Source organism: Sprattus sprattus (assembly GCF_963457725.1).
Source record: "Sprattus sprattus genome assembly, chromosome: 15".
In the NCBI taxonomy this organism is placed as follows: Eukaryota; Metazoa; Chordata; class Actinopteri; order Clupeiformes; family Clupeidae; genus Sprattus; species Sprattus sprattus.
In genome coordinates, this window is record NC_137913.1 from 24,743,966 (window position 1) to 24,756,199 (window position 12,234).

At 44.7% G+C, this 12,234-nt stretch overlaps 1 protein-coding gene across 1 annotated transcript in view; it reads left to right on the forward strand.

The window, feature by feature from the left end:
* The window catches only part of fras1 (Fraser extracellular matrix complex subunit 1), a 110,218-nt gene that overhangs the window by 22,630 nt on the left and 75,354 nt on the right, over positions 1-12,234 (forward strand). Inside the window, 3 exon segments of the mRNA XM_080852650.1 lie at positions 7,399-7,506; positions 9,575-9,667; positions 10,395-10,554. Of these exon segments, the coding sequence (XP_080708776.1) occupies positions 7,399-7,506; positions 9,575-9,667; positions 10,395-10,554 (361 nt within the window).

The window sequence follows — 12,234 nt, forward strand, 5'->3', positions numbered from 1 at the left end:
CCACCCTAGTGAGTGGCCCACGCTCTTCAGCTGCCATTTGTCCTGACTCTTCAAGTGTGATATTGACTTTTCCACCTGCTACAGAGCACAAGAATGACCCATCATCCCCTCCACACACACACACACACACACACACACACACACACACACACACACACACACACACACACACACACACACACTAACGCGCACGCGCACACACACACACACACACACTAACGCGCACGCGCACACACACACACACACACACACACACACACACACACACACACACACACACACACACACACACACACACACACACACACACACACACACACCAGACACCAGACACACACACACACACACACATATTCAAATCCACAATTCCTCATTTTTGGGATGGGGCGGAGGGCTGGGGCGGGTGGGGGGCTGACACACTTCATCCCAGCCCTGACAGCGGAGGAGCCTAGCCTGGAACTTGATCTAATGCCACAGTTGTTTACTCACCAGTCAGCCACCTTTCAGCCCAGCCAAAATATCTTGCTATCTCATTAGCTGACCACAGTGGATTACGACTGTTGAATGTTGTAGGTTAACATTTTTACAATGGTAGCCTGGTCACTGATAAGCTGGATCTGTATGATCCCGCCATTTAGGGCAAAGAGCATTCTGCCCAGGAGATTCAACTTATTTTACTCAAATGGAACAATGGAACAACTCAAAACACAGGGGCCATTTCTGACTGTGCGCTATCCACTCTTCTAGTTTGGAGCTCCATTATTGATTCCATCTTAGCTAAGAACTTCGACTTAGTGGTAGAACCACGAGGCCGGCATGCGTTAAACATTAATGGAGTCACCGCATTCCTGACAGTTGGCTACAACAAATTGCTTATGGCTTTGCTCATTGCTAACACTGTCTTCCAGGATGGCAGCTAGGCTAGCCTCTCTGCTCGGTCTGCACTCACACTTCCCGTGGTTGTCTTAGGCCTGGAGTGATTCGTGGTGAATAATTGAACATCACTTTCATGTCCGAGCGAATCCTTTGTGAGAACACCATCCAGACATTTTCTTGGGATACTGAGTTTGTTAAGGAATCCTCAAGACAAGGTTGGATTAATGGAGTGTACAGGTTCTTCAAATGTTGATGCCTTCCCTGTGATGTTCCTCGTCAAAAATGATTTTGCTGATGGCATTGTGGTGAAGTGAAGTGGAGGAATCGCTTTTGTTTGAAGTGCTTAAGTGAATACCCAAACACCCAGATGAAAAGTAAATTCATCCATTGATGAAATAATATGAAATAAATAATACAAATAAAGGTTTCATCATTCCATGTATTTCAACTTTTACAAAGACTCAGAGGTCGATATGTTACAAAAGAAATCGAGGGTCGACGGTCAACATAGTCTCTTAAATATTACATTACAAGATAACATGCATTATTATCATTACTCAAAGAAAAGGAATGGTAGATTTGGGATGGATTTTGTTCATCCCCATGCATCCCACCTCTACTTTAAAGTCATAACGTTGGCATTAAATATAAAGAAGTAACTAGAAGGTTTTGCGGTGTCATATTGAGAAGGACAGGGAGGCTTTTTTCAGATGTACTGACACAAGGTTACCACTCTCGTTAAACGCTTCATGAAATTTTGCTTGGCTGTGTAGGTCATTGAGGACTTCATAAATGCGGAGTACACTTCCGGCATAGACTTGTGGAAGGACAGATCAAGATAGTACAAGGGTGTGCAAGGTTTGGAGGCCATGTTTTAAGAATAAGATGACACTTTTCACTTTTAAAGATACGAACAGACTCTCTTTAGTCAGCCACTGCCTTTAATTGCTAAGGTCTCTGTTCTGTAATTACCCAACGCATGTTATAAAAGTGTGGAAAAATACATTTCATTTAAGAAGATGGATGAAGATGGATTACGTAACATTATTCATTGTCTACCCCCCCCCCCTTTCTCTCTCTATCTCTCTATCTCTGTCTGTTCTGCTCTTCAAACTGATTCGTGCAAAATGAGCATATAAAACCCAGCAGTTAAAGAAGCACTGTGCAGATGTAAGGTTCAGCTATAACTGTTAGGTCTTTGTGTCTGACTGCTGTTTTTCTCCCATTATGCAATAACATCTCACACACAGAAATGTGAACAATTCACCTTTTCCATGACCTGTCAATATAAAATTGTCAATTTTTATTGAGTAGGTACCAGGGTTTGAGTTACTGTCAGATCCTAAACACCAGTTTGCCGAACCGTTTCCAACAGGTGTTTCCACTAAGTTCACTCGGGCCTCTGAATTTCCCCAGTAATGCTTCCACATTCCCCATGCTCATTGAAGTATCCACTTACACCTCAAAGCGCACGCGGCTCACCGTTTTGTGTCTCGTACTTTTACACGCAGATGCCGGTGCTCTAAACGCTGACGCCGTGCTCCTGCTAGTACAAAAGACTGATCTCAGCTCAGTGCTGTCAGATATGCAGCCTTCTCGCTGATACAGTGCCTTTCTAATGTATACCATCAGTCACCATGGAGAGATAGATTGGCTGAAAGGGAGGTTTATTCATGAGGTGATATCACCCAGCTTGTTTTTTCCCCCCGTTCCTTTGGCTCTGGAATTGGTGTGGAAAGCTGATAGCTCCGTGCCCATTATGAGTATAATAGAGCTTGCACTAACACATTGTCCCAGACGTCTCATCTTCAGGGGGGGGGGGGAATTAGGCTGTTCTTTCAGATGGATTATGTCTGAATCAGCATGCCCTTCTGAACTTATGATAGCTGCCCCCCCCCCCCCCCAAGAAACCAAGAGCTGTTCTTACAAAGTTTGCTGCTGTTTTCATTTTCCAAAGGAAGATGCGAACATGTGCGCAAAACGCGGTGACACATAGATTTCTTTGTCCTTCACTTAGGTGCAGTCTCTCAGTTTCACCGCTTGCCTTGCAAGAAATTAGCATATAATCATCCTCGGCTAGCACAGGGAGAAGTTGTGGGAAAAGCAATTAAACTGCAGCGACTGAATACATTTGAATGTCTTTAAGAGGAGATTTATTCATAGAACCATGGATCATGGATGCCGTTGTTGTCCCTGGCATTCAGAGCGGTGCCGAGCTCCCAGGAACACGGAGCCACTCTGACTTATGAAGTTTGAATCATTTGCTAAGCAAACAGGCACTGGCTCGTGAAGGCACACATCTAGGGGATGCAGTGCCACTGGGCTTACCACTTGTTTTGTCTCATCGCAATAGTAAGCACACTAGCCTTCACACTAACCTTATTTTGTCTTATTATTTCCAGGTATGGCAGTGGTACCAATAGTGCCAAAGTGCTCGCTTCGTTTTGCCCCGTTTTGAAGAATAGCTTTTTTTTTTTGCACATGCTCAGTGTCAGCTGCGGCAGGCCTCCCGTGGAGAAATGTTCTATATGGAGACCGTCCAGGGTCCACGACTAGAGACTCTCAGATTGTATTCCACCGGAATGCAGCGTCCAGAAATACGATTTACTCGCTCTCCTGATCGAATTTGTCCCGTTGAGCAGGTTTAGTTCCTGTGCCGCTGCCGCCTTGGTTCAGGCCAGCTCTTCCTTTTAGCTCTTCATTTTATCAAGCGTGCTCTTTTTTGGAAATTGGCTCTTTGCCTCTTTTCCCTCGTAAGACTTTTGGACATCAGAGGAAAGAGAGGTCAGAGTCTGGCCTGTTAGTGACGCCACAGCAGGGTCTCTCTAAATTAACGTCTGCCCTTTAATTAACGTCGAATCAGATTGATGTAAGCAATGAACCCTAGGTCTTGTGTTGCTGTAACTCAGCTGGTAGAGGATGGCTTTTATAACGCTAAGGTCGTGGGTTGAATTCCCACAGAGAGTAATTGTGAAGGAATTGGCCTCACTGGTTTGTGAATTACTTTGAACAAAAGCCTTTGCTAAATACATTAATGTAACTGAAAGCTTTCTCTTCGATGGAGGTGTTAAAGGGGGGGGGGGGGGGGGGGGGGGAGAGATTCTTGTCAAGAAATACACATATTTCAGCCGAGGTGTTGGTGATGTTTCACGCAGGGAGTGAGAGAAACTCGGTGTGAGAGGTGTCCAGTGAAGTCAGAACTCAGCAGTGATGACACTCCACACTTAACCTCTGGGCTCCCGTTTAATCAGCTCCAGAATGCTGTGGGGTGAACTCAGCACCACTGGGATGGGCGACTGCTGGGTGTTGCTACTGGCCCACCACCCACAGCCAAGAGAATCCATCCATAGCCAGACAGAATATCCACCATCCACCACACAGCACACAACCTCCCAACTTCGGCTTTTAACGACCGACCCCCACCCCCTTCCATCTGTCTCTCTCTTGTGTTTTTCTCTCTTCGATCTCAAGCCCTTATCTGTCCTGTGCTCGTGTCAAACAAAAGCCCCCATGGGTGGGTGATTGGGAGGAGAGAGGAGGGGGGGATAAAATACCTGAAGGGCAGCCATGGTCGTGCTATAATGAGCCGTGCCCTCAGGGGCTAAAAGTGTTGTGGTCAGTTGAGTTTGGCCCGGCTCTGCGTCACGCCGTGGTGGGAGCGGTAAGGTTAGAAAGGCCGGCTGGGCGCCGACTTTATGTTTAGCTCCTCTTCCTCTTTTAGGAAGCTGCGCAAGGCATGTGGGATATTCCATCCTCCGAGTGACAGCTCTGCATTACACACACACACACACACACACACACACACACACACACACACACACACACACACACACACACACACACACACACACACACACACACACACACACACACACACACAAACACACACACAAACACACACACACACACACACTCACGTATGCGCATCCTCAGCATACCTACTACCTACAGTAGGAGCACAGTGTGCATGCTTAGAAGTTAGTCTTCCTGAAAAACACAAAATAGGTTGCTGCATAAGTATTCAAAAGCACAAAGGTTGTTGCTTGTTAGAAAAAGCCACAACACAGTAGTTACAGTTAAAAAGACAACTCATAATCATTAGATCAAGTGGAAATGTTTAGCCTGGAGGGGTTATGGTAGTGAGTTTGGTGTTTTTTTGGGATGAAACCATAAAAATACAAATGCTCTCACTGTGCCTCAGACAACAATGCAGTATTGACTCTTTGACATTGTGGAGCGACTATTGAAGCTCTTTCTGCTAAATGCTTAGTTGTGTTGGTTTGTGGGAACTCGCACACGGGGACTCATGACAGGAAACTTAGTTCCAAACATGGTATTGAACTTTTACAAAAGCTGTCTTTGCTCTTTGTGTGTCACACTGGAAAGCCGCCAAGCCCTAAATCGCCTCTCAGTGTGAGATACTTTTATGTTCTGAAATGTTTGATAGCTGTAGACATCAGTTGTGTCATCTTTTAGTATCCAGTGTCCAAGCCATATTTCTCTGTTTCTATCTGTCCCTCCCCCTCCCTTCTCTCTCTCTCTCTCTCTCTCTCTCTCTCTCTCTCTCATTTTCTTCCTTTCTTGCTCCCTCCCTCCCCCTTCCCCCTTGGATGCCCTCCCTAACATAAGTTGTCTAGCCACAAGTTCATGTGAAGTTCAGCTTTATAAATGTGGCTGTACATAAATAGAAGCGTTACGGTCAAAAGTTTAAAATATAAAAGTTTAAAATGCTCACTTGAGCAAAATTCAATTCGCTCACATCATCCCCTGCTTGTCGCCACTGAATTATGTTTTATTTACTAAAGAAGTTCCATATCTCCTACCTGGCAAAATAACCTAAATACAGCACATATAATGTCGGGTGTTACAAAGTCTTTCTTAAGTAATGTGAAATGGTGCTTTGATGAGTAGGTGATGAAATGCTGTCTAACTGTAAGCTATGAAACATATTTGTACTGTGCTCACCAAGTTGCTAAGGATAGAAGCATCTGCTAAATTAGTACGTATCACCCCGGGCCATAGCCAACTCAGTTAGAGGGACTTCTTGGAATTTTGTTTCACAGTTGGGAGGGGGGTTGGTGTCCTTTACATGCAAAATCAGAATTCTCCTTGATCCTTTCAACCCCCACCCCCAAAGGTTTCTGTACCTCTATTGAGTGTTGAATACACCACAGGCTCTCAGGCCTCCTGAAGTGGAATACTGTAACAGAGGTAGTAGAAAATATGAGTTCATTCCCAGAGCATATTTAGTTTGAAAAAGATACAGCAGCTGTTCTTCTGAGAATTGGTTTTGAAAACAAAACTTGTGTCTGTCAGCAAGTATCGCCATGGTAATTACTTGTTTTCCTGTTCTTTGCTGAAAAGCATTGCCAGAAAGAAAAAAAAAACATGCCTTCTTCTCCCAGAAGAATAAACTGATTTTCTCCTGTAATATTACCCCTGTTATTATGTGTCACATCTTGTTTCATCTTCTGGAGTGGGCAACAAATTCCACAATTTCAAATAGCGTACAAACAGCTGGGTAGACCCCGCGGTGTTATTGAACACACCACAGGTCCAACAGAGGGCCAAAGCGCCAAAGAGCCGCTTTGGTCTCGTCTCCGGTTCCGTCCCCTATGAAGACATCTGTCCCGTCTGCAGGTGACCCGCTGCTATTTGCAACTGTCACCACCCTCTCAAAACTCCCAGGCAGCACTGTGGCACCCTGTGATCACGGTCACGGTTCACGTCTGAGACGGAACGGATGCAGAATTTATTGGCCCTTGGAGACAAGCGAACTTGTTTCCCCTTTTAATTTTTTTCAAAGGTACAAACCAGAACAAGCACACACTGTAGCTGAAACATGTTAACCTGATGGTTATCTGTGTGGTCAATCAATCAATACTGATGGCATAGGTATGTTGACTGAGGCAAGGGACTCTATTTTCCCAATATACACATTTCTATCACTTTCTTTAAAAAAAGGAAAGAAAGAGAGAAGTTGAACTGGAGCCTCTCCTTGCCTCTGGCCATTTGACTGGACATTGTTGGTAATGCATTAGTAATGACAGGCTTTGTGTGGCTGTGGAGACTGACCCGGGGGAGTCAAGGTGGTTGTAGGAGTATGGCAGTGTGTTTGTATGTGAGTGTGTATGAGGGGGGTGGGTGTAATGTCATGTCTAGCAATCAGATCATCTCCTCTGGCCTGAGGGCTGTGTGCGTGTCTAGTGCCTGGTTCAGACCAAGCATCATGGGGGTGAAGAGGCCACAAGCACCCCAAGGGCAGCTCTTCTCCTCCACTCTACTCCCTTTCTTCCTCTCCTCTCCTCCTACTTATTCACCTCCTGCGGTGTATCTGATTCACCCATCCGGGCGGCCCTGTCTCCCCAGGCAAAGGCACAGCGGAAAGCCTCAGGCCGTCTTGGCTGCGCCTCCCAATAGATTAAAGCTGATGTGATTGTTGAACAAAAACAACCTTCCATGAGTACCGGCCATAAATCCAGCCCCCAACTAAACTATGTCTTTTTTTTTCACTGTCTGCAGAACAATACATCATGGAGGCCAGATAGTTGCCAAGACTGCACCTGCCACAGTGACATTGCAATCTGTAAGCCTCTACGCTGCCAGAACCCAAAGTGTGACTTCCAGAGGGTAAGAGAACCATTATTAGAACTGTTTAGCAGAGGGTAAGATAACTATTATTAGAACCGTTTGGCAGAGGGTAAGGGAACCATTATTTGAACCGTTTGGCAGAGGGTAAGGGAACCATTATTTGAACCGTTTGGCAGAGGGTAAGATAACTATTATTAGAACCGTTTGGCAGAGGGTAAGGGAACCATTACTAGAACCGTTTGGCAGAGGGTAAGGGAACCATTACTAGAATCGTTTGGCAAAGGGTAAGGGAACCATTACTAGAACAGTTTGGCAGAGGGTGGAGGTATTTGGTGACCTCATTGATGGATGCGTTAAAGCCCCATGCTTAAGGTTTTATCTGTTACCATGAAATGTGACACTGGTGTAAAACTGCTGATTTTTGTCTGTCTGATCCCAGTCGCGTGGGGGTACACGTGACTTTAGTACCTCAAGTATGTTCGGAGACGACTAATTTAACATACTTTAAGTAATGTAATGCTGTCTTTCCTTCTAGCGTTGTTTTAGAACTGAACAATAGCACATATTCTGTCTCTGTCCCGAACCTGAACCGCTACTGTTCCCACCCACGTGTAGACCCAGTATTACACCCACGGTTGTCTTCAGGCACATATTGTGAAATACTCTGGATATGGTTATATATATATCTGGCTCTGTGAGACTAGTCTGGAGGGATGTACCAGAATCAGAATCCATTATTCAGGAAAGCACAAATAACGCAATGGAACCAGATATATCTTCTACCCAAAGTTTCTGCTTGTTATTATTCGGAAGCAAATGTCAGCTCCATGATTGGCATTCAGATTGATTCACGGGGGTGGGGTTCAGACAGTCTATAAAACTTAGTTAAAAATAAAAATGAAATAGAGAGATGAAAAGTACTCTATGATGATGTGGAAATATATTTCATAATTCATTTTATGCCAATTTTAAATTGATTTGATGCTTTGACCACACAACAATTGCATTACCAGTGACTATTAGGGTAGATTTATCACGTCTTCTGCTATAAAACCAACTTCTATCTAAATACAGAAACAAATGCTAGGTTTGCAACGTCTACTCATTCACCCTATAGTTTACTCAATAGTAAATCAGCCCTTTTGTAGTGCTCTTTAAATTCTCAACTGCAAATTGTATTCACTATATGGTGCACTATAAAATTCCCACATGTGCTGCAAACTGTACAAATGATGTATACAGCAACAGAGCCTGCCTTTCTCCTCTATACTATAATTCATTGCAGGATTGAAAAACTGAAGAAGAAGGCCAGACATTCCTTAGTTCCTTAGTCGCCGGTAGGGTATACTTAAATGATGCCTGAAACTTTAAAAATGAAGTTATCTCCACCGCAAATGGTTTCAGTTTAATTTTAGGCCAGACCAGGTACAGATGTACCACTTTTTGTTGTATTGTTTCCTTGTTGCAAAATATCAATATAAGTGACAACATTTAATTTGAACATATATGCAACATACATATTTCATCTATATTTACTTCACTAATTCCAGCACATATGCCTTACATTTCCTTACATTACATCTAAATGTGCTGAGTGCCTGGGGGTCAGTGTTAGGGACAGTTGTAACACTGGCTGAGGCTGAGTTGTCACATGCCAGTTTGAAAGGGTTAGGTCACATTTACGGCAATAGCCATGCAATATTCAAACTAAAATAGTGGTGGATAAGGATATTTGTTGAAGTCTTAACAGCATTTGTTTTTAAAATGCCAGGGGGATTACCAACCAAGGGTGTCTTTAAAAAAAAAAAAAGGCTAGCCTATTTTCAATTGCTAGCTACGCTTCTTGCAATGCATGTTGCAATTGTTCCCACCCGGCCTCTTCTAATATTTTGTGAGGTAATTGGAATGTAACATACTATGCAACTAATAATTGTTCTAGCATCTAGTCTGGAAATCACTGATCACAACCACCTTACTTGTGTTCCTGTTTAAACATATCAACTGTGCAGACAAAATCATGTCCAAAACTGAAGTTTCAGATTTGCCCCTTAATGAAAGGTTCCTTCCTCTGGGACTAAGTGGCCTGTGCTTGTAAATGTGTTTCCAGGGAGAGCGCTTGAGAATACCACCCAGCCAGTGTTGTCCCGAGTGTTTCCCACAGTCTGCCGCCTCTTGTCAGCATGAAGGAGCCATCTACGGGGTAAGAGACTCTCCCTCCGACAACTCCCAAGTGAAAGACAGACAAACCCCTACCACTTCCACCCTTCCTCTGCTGGGCAGTAGTGGGCCAATGTCTCTCTCTCTCTCTCGCTCTCCACACCAACGCACAATTGTCTTGTTAACTTCCACTTTTCACCCGCTGAGCCGCACTGATCTGAGCCACTCTTTTCTGTTGGCTGTCACCGCTGCTGCTGCAGTCGCTGCTGTTTAAGATTCAGCCGGTGTAGCTGTCGGCTCAAGTGGCTTTTTAGGGGGTTGAATCAACTTGCTTTTCAGACTTGGGGACTTGGGGGTTTGAAGGGCCAGGGCCCTGCTGAAATGAGCCTCACATAGAGAGGGTCTGGCTGATGGGGGCTGTTAGGGTAACTCCAGGCCACCTCATCCAGCTGACAATGGAGGTTTGAATCAGAGCTAAGGGGTTTAAGAAAGAGGAGAGCAGGGGTGACGTAGATCTCAGAGTAAACATTGACGTTTTTCCCATAATCCCTTCTCCTCACCCCTAACTCTCTCTCTCTTCCAACTCTCTCATTCATCCACTCTCTCTCTCTTTCTCCACTCTCTCTTCCCCTTCTCTCTTCCTAACTCTCACATTCTTCCCCTCTCTCTATTTCTCCCCTCTCGCTTCCCTCTCTCTTCCTAACTCTCTCATTCTTCCTCTCCCCCCTCTTGTTTCCGTCCCTCTGTCCTCCCTCTATCTTTTCCCACAGCCCAACAGCCAGTGGAGCGGCTCCAAGTGCTCTGTCTGCGTCTGTTCTCAAGGGAAAGTCTCCTGCAGCCCCTCGCCCTGCCCTGCCCTGAGCTGCCAACCTGATGAGAGCCCCTTCGTGCCGACCGGGGAGTGCTGTCCCAAGTGTGCCCGCCAAGGAGGTAGGGGGACCGAGCCGCCTCTGCTGCAGTGGCTGGCTGTGGGTGATGGAAGCAGATGCTCCAGCGTGGCGCCTGCGTTAATCATGTGCAGATGATAAATCTGTTGAGATCTGAGAATTGATCATTACTTATGCATGAATATTGATTGTGGGTGTTTTTGTTCTTTGTTGTATTTTTCCCCCTTTGTATGCGCTTCTGATATTTTTCCTTCCTGTTTTTCTATATAGTATGCTAAGTATGTATGCTTATTAAGCATGTTAGTTTTATCACAGCATGTATAGTATGTATGCTAAGGTCTGTCAGGAAACCAGGAGTGTGACACACCAAGCTAAGATTTAAATAATATTAGAAAACGATGGAAACTATCACGTCTACCTTCTACCATTCCCATTTTGCACTTCCATGTGACCAGCAAGTGAATTTGAATGACTGGTCTGTGCGCATGTTCTGAAAATTCCAAATTAATGTGCCCTAGTAAACAGGCAAGGCAATACCCTTTTTTGTGGAATGTCAGAACCAAATCTGTCTATCAAGTTAGGGCCCCTCTCGTTCCTCTCACCCGACACTTGGCCTCACCGGTTTCCAGAAACCACCACAGCAATGGCATCCGCAGACAGGTGTCAAAATAAATATCTAACATCTTATTTGGACAAGTGTCAAGAAGTGAAAAAGGGTGAGGAGAGGACACAGCAGCTCGGCACATTTCCCAGTGACTCTGGCTGCAGCTGCGAAGTCACTGATGCAACAAGCAGGATATTTCCCCACAGGGGTGGCAGACATCTAGCCCAAAAGAACGGCTCAGACATTGGAGAAAAAAAACACTAAAAACATGAAATAAGATGCTGTTCAGAGAATCTACAGCAGAGTACGGTCATCTGTGGAGTGGTTGTGGAGAAGATTTCAGTGCAGAAATTCGTAGGGTTTATTAATGACGGGGGCGCTCCATCACCTCTTTTTTAAACGTTTATCTCCATTCTTTTTGACGCAGCACAGCATACACAGCGACCCGGTTAGTCTACAGAAAGAGCCCGCTGCGTCTTTAATTACACATAATCAGCACATATCACTGCCCTCTAACCGTAACTTACAGCACCCGCAAATTAGGAAATACGTAGACATGCTAATAACGTGCCATCAAACAGAGATAATATAGGGCAGCAATTCTGCTAGCTCAAAATACCTTTTGTACTTTTGTACTTTTTGCACTTTTTGTATTGTATTGACTATTTATGCAGCTATAATCAACCAAATACAAAATCAGTCACTCCTTGCAGTTCTCCTCCCATGAGTTTGCCCAAAACTCTTTTCCCTTCCACGAATGCATATGCACAAGTAAGAAGAGCCCTCCTGTAGGGGGCAGAATGCCGTTTGAGCCATGTGCGGCCTGTTCGTACATACCACGCCATGTCTTTAGGCGCACATTGAGATGAATTTATGACTAAAACGGGCGCTGACATGTAGGTCCATCTGCCCCTCAGTGTTTACCCAGGGTGTGTTTATGACTCCTGCAGAGGACCTGATATTGAATAAAACATTGAAGATATTGAATAAAACATATGCCATGCTGTATCCTTTTATTCATTGTATTGGCATACAGTGGACCCCTTTCAATGTGTTCCCAGGTGAATGTGTATGAGTTTGTTTTGAGCCTTGCTGTAGCGGTCAGGGTTTAAGGACACT